At 40.8% G+C, this 19,817-nt stretch overlaps 1 protein-coding gene across 1 annotated transcript in view; it reads left to right on the top strand.

The window, feature by feature from the left end:
- The window catches only part of hmcn1 (hemicentin 1), a 578,667-nt gene that overhangs the window by 286,541 nt on the left and 272,309 nt on the right, over positions 1-19,817 (top strand). The window contains exons 25-28 of the mRNA XM_048602072.1: positions 8,841-9,032; positions 13,916-14,046; positions 17,275-17,422; positions 18,263-18,389. Coding sequence (XP_048458029.1) covers positions 8,841-9,032; positions 13,916-14,046; positions 17,275-17,422; positions 18,263-18,389 — 598 coding nt within the window. The remainder of the gene's footprint in view (positions 1-8,840; positions 9,033-13,915; positions 14,047-17,274; positions 17,423-18,262; positions 18,390-19,817) is intronic.

Here is a 19,817-nt window from a genome sequence, read left to right on the forward strand (position 1 = left end):
TTGGCTGTAACACCATTGATGAATAGCGAACACTGTATAACGTGAACTTTCTGCTGTACAAGTATAGCGATTTTCTATGGCGATTTCCCTATAGCGCGATTTTCTGTAGCAGTTTTCTATAGCGTGATTTTCTGTAGCACGAGGTCGCACAAGAACGCAACTATTGTGTTATAGGAGAATTACCTTTACGTACGTATTTTCACAAGAGTTAAGGAAGTGGATGCTTATGATGCAGTCTCTTTAAATCCCAGAATGTGGCATCTGACTGCTGTGAAAAAGGTAGAACAGTGCATCACAGGAACAGGCCCATTGGCCTACCAAGACTATGCCAACACATGATGCCTTTCTGAACTAAAAACATTTTGCCGCTATTCAGTCCATATCCCTCGAGTCCCTGCCTATTTGTATACTTGTACAATATTCCACATGTGGCCTAACTAAAGTTCTGTACAACTGCAACATGACTTGCCACTTTATATACTTTGTATCTCGCTGATGAAGGCAAGCATGCTATATGCTTTCTTGACCACCTTATCTATTTGTGTTGCCACTTTCAGGGAACTATGGACCTGTACACTGAGATCTCTTTGTATGTTGATCTGTTGAGGGATCTGCCATTTACGTTATACTTCCCTCCAGCATTAGATCTCTCAAAATGCATCACCCCACAATTATCTGGATCACACTCCATTTGCCATTTCTCCACCCAAATCTCCAGACTATCTATATCCTGTTGTATCCTCCTCGCCATCCTCAACTCCCCACAATCTTTGTGTTGTCTGAAAACTTACTAATCAAGCAACCAACATTCTCCTCCAAATATAATTTATATATGTTACAAACAACAGGAGTCCCAGCATTGATCCCTGCAGAACATCACTGGTCACAGATTTCCAATCTGAAAAATACTCTTCCAATACTAGTCTCGTCTTCAGTGATTAAGCCCCTTCTGTATCCATCATACCAGGTCATCCCAGATGCCATGTGACTTTACCTTTTGTATCAGCCTGCCATGAGGGATCTTGCCAAAGGCCTTGCTGAAGTCCATGTAGACAACATCTACTGCCTTACCCTCGTCAATTGTCTTTGTCACTTCCTCAAAACACCCAATCAATTTTGTGAGACATGACCTTCACTGCATAAAGCAATGCTACCTATTGCTAACAAGTCTATTTTTTTGAAAAGTAGGTAAATTCTATCCCTAATAATCTGCAGTAATTTCCCTACCACTGATGTAAGGCTCACCAGCGTGTAATTTCCCAGGTTATCCTTTTTGCCCTTCTGAAACAAAAGAATAACATTGGCTATTCTCCAGTCCACTGGGGCCTCTCCTGTGACTAAAGAGGTTATGATGATTTTGTACAAGGCCCCAAACAATTTCCTCACCTGCCTCCCTCAGCATTCTGGGATAGATCTCATCAAGTGCTGGGGACGAGTCTGCCTTAATGCTTTTCAAAACATCCAGCGCCACCATCTTTTTCACATTGCCGTGGCCTAGAATATCAACGTACCCTCCCCAGACTCACCAGCCACCATGTCCTGAGATAGTAGGAACTGCAGATGCTGGAGAATCTGAGATAACCAGGGTCTAGGCCCGAAACGTCAGCCTTCCTGCTCCTCTGATGCTGCTTGGCCTGCTATGTTCATCCAGCTCTACACCTTGTTATCTCAGCCACCATGTCCTTCTCCTTTGTGAATCCTGGTTAAAAATATTCTTTAAGGACCTCACGCACTTCCTCCGGGTGCACACGCACATTCCCTCCTTTGTCTTGGAGTGGACCTACCTTTTTCCTGTCTACCTCTTCCTCCTTCTATTCTTTCATTCCTCCACATCTGCGAGGGTTCCATTTCTGAGAACCCCTGCGAATGATGAAATTCACAAGTGCGGAACCTGTTTTAAATGAAAGGTTAAAAATGGTGGATATGTAAGGTTTTTCATGGATATTGAATATTTTTGTAACTTACTTTTTGGAGCAGATATGCTAATTCACAAGTTGTGAACTTGCGGATACCAAGGATTTACTGTATGTATAAAACCCCTTGGGATTTTCCTTAATCCTGTTTGTCAAGGACATTTCACAGCTCCTTTTAGCTTTCCTCATTCATTGTTTGAGTTCTTTTCGGCTATCTTTGTATTCTTCGAGGGCTCTGTCTGCATTCAGGTTCCTAAACCATACAAATGCCTTTTTTTTTCCCTTTATGACCAGTGCCTCACTATCTCGTCATCCAAGTTTCCCAAATCTTGCCAAACTTATCCTTCATTTTCATAGGAACGTGCTGATCCTGAACTCTAATTAACTGGACTTTGAAATATTTCCATATGCCAGATGTGGATTTACTGTCAAACAGCCACCCCAATCTACAGTCCCTGCTTATTATTGCAGTAGTTAGCCTTCCTCCAATTTAATACTTTCACCCAAAAACTACGCTTGGCACATCCATTAATAGTTTAAAACTTAGAGTTATGATCAATGTTCCTGAAATGATCCCCCGCTGAAAGTTTGATCACCTGGTCGAGCTCATTCTCTAATACCAGGTGTAGTATGCCCACATTCCTAGTTAGACTACTTACATATTGTTTCAATAAAACATCATGGGCATACCTGACAAATTCGTATCCATTCAAGCCCTTAGTGCTAAGCGAGTCCCGGTGAATATAGGAGAAGTTAAAATCGTCCACCACATCAACCCTGTTGTTTTTACATTTTTCCATTATTGTGGTTTGCCTTTCCGAGCTATCCTTCAATGGAAGGGACCTCTCATTTAAAGTACAGATCCGCATTTCTGAAGGGCTCCTAGTTGGAATTTCCTGTTTGAAATGTGTAGCACTTTCTTATGTTAAAAAGAGAACAGAGTGGTGATCTGCATGTGATTGCCACTCCTCAGAAAATCTGGTTCTATCATTCTTTGTCAATTTATTTCTTGAGTACTGTATTTGTTTACTTTCTTATATGAAGTGCCATTTGCCTTGGTTTGTACCAAACCTGCCATTGCTGCTAACCCATCAATGATAATACTGTTTGTACATGAAAACAATTGCTCACTTTGACTCTGGCTAATCCCCAGCTGTCAGCTTATCTCATCACTTGGAGGAATTCTGGAGATTACAAACAGGGATTCACAAGCTTGGAAAGGTACAAAATGGATGCATTGGTATTCTGATTGAAGCTTTTGATGATACATAGGAGCAGAATTAGGCCATTCAGCTCATTGGGTGTGCTCCACCATTCGATCGTGGCTGACAAATTTCTCAATCCCATTCTCCTGCCTTCTCACCATAACCCTTGATTCCCTTCCCAATCAAGAGCCTATCTGTCTCTGTCTTAAATACACTCAATGACTTGGCCTGCACAGCCTCCTGTGGCAATGAGTTCCACAGAATCGCCTCTCTCTGGCTAAAGAAATTCCTCCTCATTTCAGTTCCAAAAAGCCATCCTTTCACTCTAAGGCTATGCCCACAGGTCCTATCTCTCCTATTGGTGGAAACATTTTCTCCATGTCCACTCTACCCAGGGCTGTCAGTATTCTGTGAGTTTCAGTCAGATCCGTTCCCCCTCATCCATCTAAACTCAATTGAGTACAGACCCAGAGTTCTTAAGTGCTCTCCATACAACAATCCCTTCAATCCCAGAATATTCTTGTAAACCTCTTCTGAAGCCCCACCAATACCAGCGCATCCTTTCTTTGATAAAGGGTCCAAAATTTCTCTCAATATTCCATATGTGGTCTGATCAGAGCCTTATACAGCCTCAGCGGTACGTTCCTGCTTTTTCAATCTCGCCCCCTTGAAATGAATGCTAACATTACATTTGCCTTCCTAAGTGCTAACTGAACCTGTATGTTAACCTTGGGAGTCCTGGTTCAGGATTCTCCTGAGTCCCTTTGTGCTTCAGTTTTCCGAAGTATTTCCTCATTTAGAAAACAATTTATGCCTCTATTTTTCCTACTAAAGTGCATCACCTCACACTTTCCCAGAATGTGTTGCATCTGCCATTTCTTTCCACACTCCCCTAGCCTGTCCAAGTCCTTCTGCAGCCTCCCTGCTTCCTTAACATTACCTGCCCATTCACCTACCTTTGTGTCATCAGCAAACTTAGCAACAATATTCTCAGTTCCTTCGTTCAGATCACTAATAATGTATAATGTGAATAGTTTTGGACGAATACAGATTTCTGCTGAACTCCACTAGTTACTGGCTGCTAGCCAGAAAAAGACCTCTTTATCCCAATGTCTGCCTTCTGCCAGTCAGCCAATCCTCTATCCATGTCTGTCCATCACCCCTAACATTATGGGCTCTTATTTAACAGCCTCCTGTGCAGAATTTTGCCAAAGGCCTTCTGGAAATCCAAATAGATCATGTCCACTGGCTCTCCTTTGTCTAGCCTGCTCAATTCCACCTCAAAGGATTATAACAGTTTTGTCAGATGCAACCTCCAATTGATAAAGCCATCCTGACTCAGCCTTATTTTACTATGCACTTCCAAGCACTCTGCACTCTCATCCTTACTAATGGACTCTAAAATCTTTCCAACGACCTTGGTCAGGCTAACCAGCCTAGAGTTTCCTGTCTTCTGCCTCCCTCCCTTCTTAAACAGGGGTGTTACATTAGCCATTTTCCAGTCCTCTGGCACCCTCCCTTGCCTCCCACTATTTAATTTAAATTCCTATCCACAGGTATAGTTATGCAATTCACCAGAAATCTAGTCCCAGCATGATTCAGATAGAACCCATTCCATCGGAGCACCCTTCCCCAGTACTAATGTCAATATCCCATCAATTTGAACCCATTTCTCCCACGCCAATCTTCCAGCCACGCACTTACCTTGTTAATCTTGTTGACCGGTTTGCTCATGGCTCAGGTAGTAATCCAGAGATTATCATCTTTTTCGTTCCGCTATTCGAAGGATAATAAAAAAAATGAAATTTGATTATGTATTCAGTAAATGAAGATTGATTATAAATGTATTGTGCATTCAAAAAGATAAATTTTTGAGCATACTGAACAGTTACTATATAGGGCTAAATTTTCTAGTGTCTTGAACAATGTGGACAAAGGCAAATCAGTTCCAAATCAGGAAAATTTGAAGAGAATGAAAAATTAAATTCTTGATGTCAAGAAAAATAATCTGATTTTCCACCAAAGTGCTAATGGTGAGAGGGCTATATGCATCATTTAATATCAAAGTATTGTCATCTTATCTCATTTGCATACAGTTTTCTATTTTCCCAGGCAACGGTAAAAAAGACTAGACGGCAACAATTCCCGATATAAAAGTCTGAGTATGTATCTAGCAGCTGCAGCTTGCCAGTGTTTTCTCTGGGCCTCCACCTTGGCTATTATTTCCCAACATCTCTGGGCATGCTCCATGGGCAGGGAACACCTGCATCCTCACCCATGGAGGTTGGCATCTGCGAAGCACCAGCCTCATGGCACCATCACCAAACATTTGAGACTCACATTTGATAAAGTTCAGCACTTGAATACTTAAATTGCCTTTTAGCACAAACAAATAGCTAGGTCACTTGTCATGTTCGGCAACATTGAACAGTTGAAAAGATTATGATCCCAATCAGGGACTGGTCCTTTAGCATTTTGTGAATGAGTACAAACTGCTAAAGGCAGAGAGTGTTAGTAGTTTGGAGCATAAGGTGAGTGTGAACCATTGAGGGAAGATTCTGTGTGCAATATTGAGAGGAGCTTGTTGAGAGGTATATCCCTAGTAGAGTTTTTTAGGTAGCAAAGACAAGATGGGTGACACTTAGCATTGCAGAGCGCAGAAAATCATTAAATCTTTTGTTAATGGGTATTCTGTAGACTATGGACAACACACTGATCAGCATGGCTACTTCAGACCAGACTGGCTGTGTTTGGCATAGTCACAGCTGAGGTTTAAATATGATGCCTGTGGCATGAGCACTGAAATATTCTGATATTGGTGAGAATTTTGTTGCTTCTGAGCACTCTGTGGAAGTGTGGTGCATACCTAATGACATGAACAATGTAAAATTTTATGCAAAATTAGCTTGAGCTCACAGACGGAAACCCTCCATGAAACTCTCTGAAATGTGTACTTTTTAATGTTTGCGAAAATTCAGTCCATAGTGAGAATTGTTATATAGTGCTAATACCATTGAGCAAAAGAAAACTTACCAAGTATATTCAGAAAATGCTTATACAATTCTAAGTTTGTTTTGTTAAATGATCTCCCTGCTAAACTCGTACTGAGGTTGTGTTGTGATCCCAGCTGATGTTACTACTGAACAAGTCCAATCCTGGATTAAATGTGGATTGTTAGATCATACTTTGCTTTGTTTCTAGTTTACCGTGGTGTTCTTTTACTGCAGCATAAGCATTCACTTCTGCAGATTTAGTTTTAAAAGTAAAACGGAAGTTTACACAAAAGTAGCTCAGATAGAATAGCACAAACCAAGTGTAACATAGAACATAGAACATTACAGCGCAGTACAGGCCCTTCGGCCCTCGATGTTGCGCCGACCTGTGAAACCAATCTGAAGCCCATCTAACCTAAACTATTCCATTATCATCCATATGTTTATCCAATGACCATTTAAATGCCCTTAAAGTTGGCGAGTCTACTACTTTAGCAGGCAGGGCATTCCACGCCCTTACTACTCTCTGAGTAAAGAACCTACCTCTGACATCTGTCCTATATCTATCACCCCTCACTTTAAAGCTATGTTCCCTCGTGCTAGCCATCACCATCTGAGGAAAAAGGCTCCCACTGTCCACCCTATCTAATCCTCTGATCATCTTGTATGTCTCTATTAAGTCACCTCTTAACCTTCTTCTCTCTAACGAAAACAGCCTCAAGTCCCTCAGCCTTTCCTCATAAGACCTTCCCTCCATACCAGGCAACATCCTGGTAAATCTCCTCTGCACCCTTTCCAATGCTTCCACATCCTTCCTATAATGCGGTGACCAGAACTGTACGCAATACTCCAAGTGCGGCTGCACCAGAGTTTTGTACAGCTGCAACATGACCTCATGGCTTCGAAACTCAATCCCTCTACCAATAAAACCTAACATACTGTACGACTTCTTAACAACCCTATCAACCTGGGTGGCAACTTTCAGTGATCTATGCATACGGACGCCGAGATCTCTCTGCTCATCCACACTACCAAGAATCTTACCATTAGCCCAGTACTCTGTATTCCTGTTATCCTTCCAAAGTAACACAATGTGAAAGGTTTCAAAACACATAGCAAAATAAAATACTTTCAGAGTCATGGCAGTACGGTGGCTCAGTGGTTAACACTGCTGCCTCACAGGTACCCGGGTTCGATTCCAGCCTCGGGCGACTGTCTGTGTGGAGTTTGCACATTCTCCCCGTGTCTGCGCAGGTTTCCTCCGGGTGCTCCAGTTTCCTCCCACAGTCCAAAGATGTGCAGGGTAGGTGGATTGGCCATGCTAAATTGCCCATAGTGCCCAGGGATGTTTAGGTTAGGTGGGTTAGACATGGGAAAATCAGGGGTAGGAGAATGGGTCTGGGTGGGATGCTCTTCAGAGGGGCGATGTGGACTTGTTGGGCTGAATGGCCTGTTTCCACACTGTAGGGATTCTATGATTCATCACTTTACAATACTCAAATACCAGAAAGAGGGTCCCTCCTCTTTCATATCCAAAGGCTTGACTTAACTGTTTCTTTCAATTCCCAGACTTGAGAGCTGGATAGCCTTTTTTCTGAGGAGTGAGCCTAAACTTTGATCTTCAAGTCACACCTTCAGGGTTCTAACCAAACACTTGTGGTCTGGAATTCTTATCTAAAACCATTACACGGAGGTAACCTATTTCCTAATAGTCCTGAGCATTCACTAGCTTTCTGTAGGACAAATTGTTCTTACATCTGACCCCAGCCAGGTCTTCTGTGAACTGCTCCTAAAATCTTTCCAACATATGGGAATTTCCTAAGCAAACAATCAATTCTTAATTCTTCTAAATCAAAAACTAACTACTTTCTTTCAATGTTTGCTCTCTCTGATCATAAAACCCTCACAATACAAATTAATTTATATTATCACTCCATGAAGACCCTAGTCATCTGCTGTCTAACACATACAGGTTTTAAATCATGCCTTCATAAATACTGTCAAGTTAATTATTAAACCCCTACATGCACACACAAAGCTCACATGCCACTAGTTCAAAAATCCCATTAGAAAATAAATATCAATACAAATATAAAACACATATCTTGCAATACAGGCTGCCCACAGCCTACTTTCAGTAAGTCTCCAGTTCCAACTTTGTTGCTTATTGTACCCAAGAATACCAAGAAATTACCTCAGCCCTTCAGTGGTTAACATTGCAAACGTACTGAACTTGGTCAGACCCTGAATGCATACAGTAAATGCTACTGTGCTTTAAACTAAGCAGTGTCAACCTTCTGCAATCGTATGAAAAACGTAATGAGGCTAGATCACAATTTTAAGATCATCAAAATATAACAACTGAAATATTTAAAGTTGAAATACTGCTGACTTTTAGACAATACGCTTTAAAACTTTGATCATTATCATGAATGCATATTTGACTATCATTTCAGTAATCTATAAAACATTATAAAATAACCTCAATGAGAAACCTTTGTGGCTTATGGAGTTTCTGTGCTGCAAAGCCATTCGTGTTACTTTCTGTCCTGTACCAACTTGGTGTAACATGAGCTGCCTTTTGCATGATGCAGCATAATCAATGTGTCCATAAAGATTATTCCAGGAAATCTGCCAAGTTCTTCTTAAATTTGTGCTCCTGGCCATTTATACAATGATTTATAAAGAGTGTATTTTTAATCAAGTGGTTTATAATTTTCTGTTATTAGGTATTCCAAAACCTGTAATTAAGTGGCTACATAATGGAAGAGAGTTGACTGGGAGCGAGCCAGATGTTTCCATTTTGAATGATGGCACTTTGCTTATTGATACCGTTTCACCGCATGACAATGGAGAGTATGTCTGCGTAGCAGTCAATGAGGCTGGAACATCAGAAAGAAAATATCAGCTCAAGGTCCATGGTAGGTACTTGGAAGAATACAATCCCTCCCACCCACACCCTCAAAAATAACATGTTAATTCCATACAAATCAAATATTCTAAAACCTTACTTGTAAAGAGCACAGATATTTAATTTTAGTTTATTTTCCATCTAACCCATCCTTTCTAGTCTTCAAAGCAACAGTAAAATCTTAGGGCATGACATTCAATAAAGTAGCATTGAATGTAGCAGTGCTACAAAGCCTTACCCCTGAGTTTCCCAGGGACTGGCTGCAAAAATAGCCGCAACCTTTACAGCCTATGATTCATTCTTCAGGGATATGAGTCAATGCAGCTGTTTCCTCTGTGTACACTCAAAGATGTTCAGTTAGTTCTGTCATAATGTCACACAGCTCAATACTGATTTGGACAGTGCAGATCATGATGCTGCATCATTGTCCATTCGTGTCCACCTCTATTTGTCTCCAAGTTAAGTGGCAGGGTCTGAACTGGTAGCTGCAAATGTCAATCAAGTGATGGGTCTTCTCTGTCAGCGCCATGCTGTAGTTCTCTTCTTCTTCCTCCTGGGTCTCCAATGGATGGGTAGGTGGTAGATCTGATCACCACAATATCTGTGACCAGCAGTGTTCCACAGGGATTGGTGCTGGGGCCACACTTGTTTGTCACTTATATAAATAATTTAGATGAGAATATAGTAGGCACAGTTAGTAAGTTTGAGGATGACACTGAAATTGGTGTTATAATGGAAAGTGAGGGAGGTTATCTAAGGTTACCGAGAGATCTTGATCAATTGGGTCAATGGGCTGAAGAGTGGCAGATGGAGTTTAATTTGGATAAATGCAAAGTATTGCATTTTGGTTAAACAAACAAAAGCAGAACTTATACAATTAAAAATAGGGCCTTGGGTAGTGCTGTAGAACAGTGATCTAGGAGTTCAAGTCCACAATTCTTTGAATTTTACGTCACATATGGATAGGGTGGTTAAGAAGGCATTTAGAACGCTTGCCTTCATTGCTCAGGCCATTGGGAGGATTGTGTGAGGAATGTGTTTAGTGGGGTGGGAGATAGGAGGTCCATGATCATACCATGAGCAGCTTGCTTATCATGTGAGATAGCAAGATGCAGATGTGTTGGGGTTTGAGAATGTTCCATTGTCATCACTGTTTTCATTAATATTGAATGCTATGGCAGCCGACACCATGACACTGAGAGCCACCTGAAATATGGGGTCTGTATGTACGTGGGCTGACTCTCAAAACAGTAACATAAAGTCATTGGAAGTGCTCAGAAAGGGTTTGCAAAACCATCTTGTTCCCATTACCAGAGTTTTTCAGATGCCTTACATGATCTGGAGTCTCTTAAAAACAGGTGTGATCACATACTATGATGCTGCTTGGCCTGCTGTGTTCATCCAGCCCTGCACCTTGTTGTCTGTGATCACATAGCTGTTTTTTGTGAGATAAATGCCAAACTCTCAATTCACTTGATCTCACAGTGGTATCAGACATGAAACTCAAAATATGTAACTAAATTAAGATATTAAACAATAAAATTTAAGAATAGTTCAATTCCATAATCTTGTGTACAAGTTGGACAAATTCTAAAGACTTTTAAACATTGAACCCTGCCAATGTAAAGACTCCAATTTTCTGTTATTTTTCTCAGTCCTTCCTATCAGTTTTTGTATTTCCACATTTTACTTGGACTGATTAGTTGTAAGACTTAGCAACCAATTGCCAAACAGAGCTGTGAAAGTTGATTCTTAAGTAAACAAAATTTCATAAATAACAACAGCAATTTAAACTTTTATTGCTCCTTTAACATAATGAAATGTGTCAACTAAGGTGCTTTCACAGGAGCATTTAAAAACAAAGCATGATACTGAACCACACAAGGTGATATAAGGTCAATTGATCAAAAACTCAGTCAAAGAGGTGGGTTTTGAGAAGTGTCTTAAAGGAGGAAAGTGAGGTAAGGGAGTGGAAAAAATAAGGGAGGGAAATCCAGAGCTTAGAGCTTAGAGCCTAGGCAACTGAAGATCTGATCACCACAATATCCGTGATCAGCGGTATTCCAAGGGATCAGTGCTGGGTCCACTTTTGTTTATCACTTATATAAATATTTTAGATGAGAATATAGTAGGCACGGTTAGTAAATTTGCGGATGACGCTGAAATTAGTGTTATAATGGAAAGTGAAGGAGGTTATCTAACGTTACTGAGAGATCTTGATCAATTGGATCAATGGGCAGAAGAGTGGCAGATGGAGTTTAATTTGGATAAATGCTAAGTATTGCATTTTGGTAAAACAAACAAAGGCAGAACTTATATAATTTAAAAATAGGGCCTTGGGTGGTGTTGTAGCACAGTGATCTAGGGGTTCAAGTCCACAATTCTTTGAAGTTTGCATCACATATGGATAAGCTGGTTAAGAAGGCATTTAGCACACTTGCCTTCATTGCTCAGACCTCTGGTCAGCCTGTTATAGGAAGGATATTATTAAGCTGGTGACGGTTCAGAAGAAATTTACCAGGATGTTGTCAGGAATGGAATGTTTAGGTTACAATGATAGGCTGGGATGTTTTTCACTGGAGCTTAGGAGTTTGAGGGGTGACCTTATAGTGGTTTATAAAATCATAGATAAGGTGAGTGGCAGATGGAGTTTATGTCTTTTCCCTAGGGTGGGGGAATTCAAGACTAGGAGGCATACTTTAAGGTGAGAGGAGAAAGATTTTAAAAAGACATGAAGGACAACTTTCTTTACACAGAGAGTGGTTCATGTGTGGAATGAACTTCCACAGGAAGTGGTGGACGTGAGAAATATTGGAACGTTTGAAAGACATTTGGATAAACACATGAATAAGAAATGTTTGGAGGGAAATGGGCCAAATAGTTTGTGATTATGTTCGAAATGGACTAGTTGGACTGAAGGGCCTGTTTCCATGGTGTATGACTCTATGAAGGAATAATTTTAATTTGGAATATGTAACATGCCAGAATTCGAGGAGTGCTGAAGTGCCAGGGGATTGTAGGGATAGTGGTAGCATGGGGCAAGCGGTGAGAGCTTTGAAAATAAGGTTTAGAATTTTAAGATAAAGATGTTACCTGAAGAAAAGCTTGTGGGGATCAGCAAGCACAGAAGTGATTAGACAACAGGACTTTCTGCAAGTTCAGATATGGATACATAGTCCTGGGAAATCAAGAGACCCTAACTAATCCGTTTTAGAAAGGGATGGGAGCAGGTGGTCAATGAAAGGCGGTCAACTTCCACAGTTGGATCTGAGAAACAGAGGTTCAGATAAGTTCAAGTTTCTGGAGAGTAGAATGTGAGACACCAGTTGAATACATTGGAATGGTCAAGTTTAAGGGTTAGAAAGGCATGGATGAGGGTCTCAGTAACAGATAAGCTGGAACCAGGCAAAGTCAAACAATTATATATATGTAGGCTTAGAATTGGCACAGTGTGAGGTTGGAAACTCTTCTTGTGATCACATTTGTCACAAATGTTACAAGCACAGTGGTTTAATCTCAGATCGTCACCAGAGAGAGGGATGGAGTCAATAGCTAGGGAATGGAATTTGGAGTAGAGACAGAAAGGAATTGATGTAAAGACCCCACTGCAGACCACAAGAAATGCAGGCATGCCTCTCCCCTGTCAGCTCTGCTGTCTTTTATTTTGTGTCATCCTATCCTGAATGAGAGAGGTTGTGCAGCATTTGCGTTTGTGTAAAGTAAAGCCATTGTTGAATACCTGCATGTTGATGCAGGCAGCAAGAGCCGATTGTAAGGATGGCAGAATTGGGAGGTGTACGAGAGTGATATGGAGTTTCTGGATGCTCAGTATTGTCTCAGAATTCCAGGGATTGTGCTCGGTGAGTAATGGAATGTGATTCTTTGAGTGTCATGAAAGACTTGTGGTTTGGTGATGTCATATTAAGATTCATTCACTGATGTTAACCATCTGCATCACACCCATTTGTGGGTATTGCAGCCTGGTCCTCCAGTCCAGAATCTGGAAGTTGATCATTTCCCACTGAGCACCTGCTTCCAGCCCTCGAGGCTGCTCGTTTATGATCTCCTGGCCTCTGCAAATCTATGACATCTTTCCTCCATCTGCCTAAAACACTATATCCATTAATCTGAATTTGTTTATCTTCCCTGGTGTTCAGTTTGTAAGAATTCCCATTGCAGCAATCTTCTTGCGCAGCTTCCCTTTAAAAGGCTACCTGTAACACTTTGTCTGAAGCTAGATCTCTTGCTACTTTTTAACATGATGTGCAGATCTTAACCCCATGACTAAATACTTTCTCTTCCATATGGTCAGAATCATTCAGATGATCTGAGTCATTGAATTTTCTGTCTTATCCTCTTAATGGTATCCCATAGTGTGCAAAAATTGGGTAGATGAATTGACTCAGTGTCTTGCTTTTGAGTCAGTTCTGCATTTGAATGCTTGAGCACAGAACTTGAGGGATACCGCACTGTCAGTGTTATTACCTTTCAGATGAAGCAACGAGAGTTTAATCTGCCTAATGGGCATAAAAGATCCCATGACACTATTTGAGGAATAACAAGGGAGTTCTCTGTGGCTTGACCATATTTAACCTCCATCCAAAGCTAGTAAAACAAACCATAAATTCATTCATCTCAATGCTGATTTTGGGATCTTAGTGTCTGCAAATACGTTGTGAAACTTATCAATGCTCTAAAAGATATTTAAATTGCTGTGAAGCACTTTGAGATATCCTGAGAGCAGGAAGAGCAAGTTTGCTCGTAGTTTCCTTGCTTAATTTAACACTTTGTTCTCAATATTTAGCTCTGTAGTGACATATAATATCTTGACATTTTATCACGTTTTAATAGAAAGAACGTGCTCAGTTTGTGCAATTTCTTTTTTTTTTCCAGTTCCTCCTCAAATCAGAGAAAATGAAAAGCCAACCAACATATCAGTGGTCATGAACCAGCCTGTTAGCCTCTTCTGTGATGTGTCTGGTCACCCTATTCCCATCATCTCTTGGCATAAAGATGGGATACCTGTAAGTGATGTCGTTATCTTAGAAAGTTTAGCAGACTGTTAAAATATTCAGAAGATAGAGACATTTGTGGAGAATTCTAGGGAAATTAGAATTCCTTTATTAATATTAGTATTATAGCATTATAGGTAATATTGCCCAACACTGTGACTAAGGGAAACTAGGGATTGGAAATAATTACTGTCTTTGCCAGTTGTGCCCTTATCCTGACAATAATTGATTCGTTTCTATTTATTAATGGAATGTGGGCTTCCCTGATTGGGCCAGCATTTATTGCTTATCTATGGGTACCCTTGAAAAGGTGGCAGAATGCTGTCATCTTGAACAGCTACAGTGCATTTGGTGTAGGTTACCCCCCAATGTTATTAGTGAGGGCGATCCAAGATTTTGACCCAGTGAAACTGAAGGAATGGCAATCTATTTCCAAGTCAGGATGGTGAGGAGCTTGAAGGGTAACTTGCATATATCTGCTACTCTTGTCTTCCTAGCTTTAGTTGTTGTGGGTTTGAAAGATGCTGTGTAAGGAGCTGTGGGGAATTTCTGTAGTGCATCTTGTAGATAGTAAACACTGCTGCCACTGTGTGTAGGTGATGGAAGGAGTGAAAGTTTATGGATGTGGTGCCAATCAAGTGGGTTGCTTTGTCCTGGATGGTGTTAAGCTACCTGTGTTATTAGAACAACACTCATCCAGGCAAGTGAGGAGTGTTCCATCACACTCACTCATGACTTGTGCCTTGCAGATGGACAGACTTTTGGGAGTTGGGAGTGTGAGCTTCCTAGCCTCTGACCTGCTGTTGTCGTCACAGTATTTATAGTCCAGTTCAGTTTCTGGTCAAGGGTAACCCCCAAGGTGGTAATAGTGGGAGATTAAGCAATAGTCACCCCTTTGAATGTCAAGGGACAATATTAACTTCTCTCTTATTCAGAATGGACATCGCCTGGCACTAATGTTACTTACCAACTAACAGCTCAAGCCTGGATGTTGTCCAGGTCCTGCTGTAATTAGACATGAACTGCTTTAGTTTCTGAGGAGTCATGAATGATGCCGAACATTGTGCAATCATTGGCCCACATTCTCACTTCTGACCTCATGAGAGGAGGGAAGGTCATTGATGAAGCAGCTGAAGATGGTTACGGCCCAGGAGTTTATCCTAAGGAACTTCTTCAGAGATGTCCTGCAGCTGAGATGACTGACCTCCAACAACCATAACCATAACCAGTTTCCTATGTGCCAGGTATGACTCCATTCAGTGTAAAACTTTCCTCAAATTCCCATCCAGAGGCTGAGATTGATTATCCACTTGGCGCTTCTGGCTGAAGATAGTTGTAAATGCTTCAGCCTTATCTTTTGGCACTGCTGTGCTGGGCTCCCTCATCTGTGGGGATGGGCATGTTTGTGGAGCCTCTTCATCCAGTAAGTTGTTTAATTGTCGTTACCACTTATGACTGGTTTTTGTTGGACTGCGGAGCACAACTCTAATCTATAGGTTGTGGAATTACTCATACCTCTATAACTTACTGTTTAGGCTGTTTGACATGTAGCTTCATCAGGTTAACACCTCAATTTGGGTATGCCTGATACAGCTCCAGGTCCAAGGCTCCAGGGTTCAAGTCCCTGTTCAGGTGCTGCTTTGGAGCGGCACGTTGGCTCAATGGTTAGCACCGCTGCCTCACAGCACCAGGGACCCGGGTTCAATTCCACCCTCAGGCGACTGTCTGTGTGGGGTTTGCACACTCTCCCCGTGTCTGTGTGGGTTTCCTCCGGGTGCTGCAGTTTCCTCCCACAATCCAAAGATCTGTAGGCTAGGTGGATTGGCCGTGCTAAATTGCCCGTAGTGTTCAGGGATGTGTAGATTAGTTGAGTTATAGGAGGATGGGTCTGGGTGGGATGTTTTGAGGGTCGGTGTGGATTTGTTGGGCCGAAGGACCAGTTTCCACACTGTAGGGACTCTATGACTCCTGGCATACCCTTTTGGACACTTTATTGAACCAGTATTGATCCCCTGGCTTGATGATAGAGTGGAGGTTATACCAGGCTATGAAGTTGTAGATTGTGTTGGAACACAGTTTGGCTGCTGCTGATGGCCTAAAGCACAGCATAGATGACCAGTTCTGAGTTGTTAGATCTTTTATCAAAACCTATCACATTTAGCATGGTGAAATTGTTACACAACATATTAGAGGGCATCCTTAATGTGATGACAGGACTTCATCTCCACAAGTAATGTGTCCCTGGTTTCTCTGACTGATTCAATCTTGGAGGGATGCATTTGGTGCAGGCAGATTGATGAGAATTTTTTTGATTCCCTCATCACCAGTCTAACAGCTGTGTCCTTCAGGACTCGACCATGTTGGTCAGTAGTAGTGCTCCTGAGCAATCCTGGTGACGGACATTGAAGACCCTACTCAGACTACATCCTGTGCCGTTGCCACCCTCAGTATTGCTTGACTAGACAGTAAGGCAACTCTCCCAATTTGACCACTAATCCCCAGATGTTATTAAGAAGTCTGTGCAGGGTCGATAGTGCTGAGTTTGTTGTTGTCATTTACAATGCCGAGGTCATCGTTGAATGCTCCATCCAGTTTCAGTCAATCCACTTCCAGACTGCATCTATACCTGTGGCCTTCACCTCACTTTTTATATCCTTTGTGGACAGATTTCAGTACAAAACCTGGCATTTTCCTGGTGTTGAGGTTTCGTGGGGAAGGTCAGGTGTTGAAATTTTCTAAAAAAATAAACGAGTACATGTTTTTTTTATTGTGTTTGTGTGACCAGCCTTCAGTCAAATTACTTCTCGGGACTGGAGCTCTCAGCAACAAAGTTTGTGCATACATCCAGATTAACATGTAAAAGTACAAGACTTTGTAAACAAGAACAAGACCAGGTTTGAATGAATTATGACTTTTTATCAATTGAATATTATGAACATAGAAAGGCAGAGTTGGACTGAGAGATCATCTTCAAATTCTGCAACCCCAAATGAGCCTGATAGGTGTAGATTGTTCATAATTAATCCAGCAAATAAACTAGTCTAAAATTGAAAATACAAGACGTCACAAATAAATATGGGGGAAGTCTGACTTATGTTACTGCTTGCCTGTTGTATAGAATAGGTCGACATTTATGTCTATGTAAGGTTTGAAAATTATTTCAAGATAATGATATCTAAAAAAGTATCCAAATGTCCAATTTATCAGGCAAAATACCTTTTAAAATAATATTTCTTTCAGATTGCGAACAGCAGTATCATACAGATATTGAATGGAGGTAAAACATTAAAAGTGCACAAGGCTGCAACTAGTGACACAGGACGATATACTTGTCAAACAATCAATATTGCTGGAACTGCAGAGAAGAACTTCAATGTAGAAGTGCTAGGTGAGCTGAAGTTGATTTATGTCATTGAAGCTTTCCACCTGCAAGTGATATTATATATTATGTATTTCAAAGGCTTTTCAATATACATATTCCACCTGAAATTAACGGATAATTTATTTTTCAAATTGAGCTCTATAAAACTTTAAACTGTTTCAGTCAAAGTACAGCAAGAAATTATTTAAGCTGTGCTATAGATTACATGACAGATTAGATAGAAACATACTTTGAGGGTTTCATACTGTTGCACAGATCCATACATACATTGTGGGTGAAGTTGCATGTTTGTAGTTTGAGCTCCTATTTTAATGAGGGACTTAAATTATGTCAAGGATAAAAGAAGGATCATATTGAACAACCAACTTGAAGCAATTGAGGGAGGATATTGATGTGCTTTTGGTTAATTTTTTTTTACACAATCTCTTTCTTTTTAATTCCTCCCTCAATTTTAGTGCACTGCAATCCTTGATTCCTCCTTGATCACTCCAGAATGTTGGTCCTTCTTTTTCCCTGTAATACCACTGTTAATATTAAATAAAATGCATTGCCTCCCCACTCTAATTTTCCCTATCCAAAGACCCAAAAACTATGGAAATTTCCTTAGATGTCCCTTCCTCCTCTGCACTGATAAATTGTCCTGAACTTCATCTTTCTTAATCATGTGTTTGTTTTCTTTTTCCATGTTGTATTCTTGTCAACTTCAACAATGTCATGTTGCCTCCATTCACCTAGATTTCGCTAATTACATTTTTTTAAAAAGCATTTTAAAAAATCTCAGTCTGTGTTCATACCATTTAAGTGCATTTGAAGTTGTTGTTTCTTCATTTTTCCTCTTTCCCCAAGTCCCCCCAAGTATTGTGGATGCTGGTAAACAAAATGAAGTGTCAGTGATTCTGAACCGGGAAACAACCCTGGAGTGCAAAGTCAAAGGCATCCCCTTCCCTAACATTCAGTGGTACAAAGATAACAGGTAAGCACCTTTTCTTGCCATGTCCACAAACAACACCCAGACAGTCTTTAATCCCAGTAGTTTCACTGCTCATTCTGAGACAAAAAAAAATCACACTGTTCAAACATAAGGCTTTGCTTCCTGCATATCTCAGCTCCTTCTGTCTGAGGTGCCTGTTGCTAAAGACCTCTCATTGTGGCTGTCACTCTGCTTAAACCTTCACAGAGCAGTGATTCAGAACATTATTCCTGTCTCGTTTGCATGGTCTTTGGAATTTTATGCTCACTCCAGAAGCAAATGAACTTTTCTTCCTCCAATGATATATTAGAACAGAGAAAGTTAAGAAGAATTTTGATAGAGTTAATCAAAACCATGGATGGTTAGCAGGTAAAAGCATGTGCTGGTAACAGCACGATATAGAATCAGTTGGGAAGAAAGCCAGAGGTAACATGAGGAAACATTCTATAAGGTGTCATTGCAATTGCAGTTCAATGCTTAAAAAAGTAGCAAAGTCAATAGTAACATGCAAAAAAGAAATTCTAAATAAATACTTGAAGAAATGCTCACATTAAATAGTTGCAACAAATATTTACAAGATTATGGGAAAATGGCAGTGCCATAGAATTAAATTTATAATTCGACCAAACATATGCACAGACGCTATGGGATGAATTACCTGTTCTGTGCTATGTCATTTTATGCTTCTGTGATCTGGATTTTACATACCACTGTAAATGTGCTTTCAGTGGGGGCACATAAAATATAAAGGGTGCCCTCCCCATCCCTCGATACCAAAAATCAGCAGCCTACTTATCATTTATTAATAAATAATGAATGGTCATAGAGTCATACAGCAAGCATGGAAACAGACCCTTTGGTCCAACTAGTCCATGCTGACCTGTTCCCAAACTAAACTAGTCCCACCTGCCTGAGTTTGGCCCATAACCCTCCAAACCTCCTTTCCTATTCATGTACCTATCCAAATGTCTTTTAAATGTTGTAACTGTACCTGCATCTACCACTTCCTCTGGCAGTTGATTCCACACACTAACCGTGGTCTGTCTAAAAATGTTATCCCTCGTCCTTTTTCAATCTTTCTCCTTTCACTTTAAACATATGTTCCCTAGTTTTCAACTCCCCCACCCTAGGGAAAAGACCCTTGTTATTCACCTTATCGATGTCCTTCATGATTTTAAAATCCTCTTTAAGGTCATTCCTCAACCTCCTACGTTCTAGTGGAAAAAAGTCCCAGCCTATCCAGAGATAGTAGGAACTGCAAATGATGGAGAATCTGAGATGACGTGGTGTAGAGCTGGATGAACACAGCAGGCCAAGCAGTATCAGAGGAGCAGGAAGGCTGACGTTTCGGGTCTAGACCCTTCTTCAGAGAGAAAAAAAAAATTTTTTCTGAAGAAGGGTCTAGGCCCGAAACGTCAGCCTTCCTGCTCC

The sequence above is a fragment of the Rhincodon typus genome, chromosome 10 (assembly GCF_021869965.1).
Source record: "Rhincodon typus isolate 14 chromosome 10, sRhiTyp1.1, whole genome shotgun sequence".
NCBI classification, from domain to species: domain Eukaryota; kingdom Metazoa; phylum Chordata; class Chondrichthyes; order Orectolobiformes; family Rhincodontidae; genus Rhincodon; species Rhincodon typus.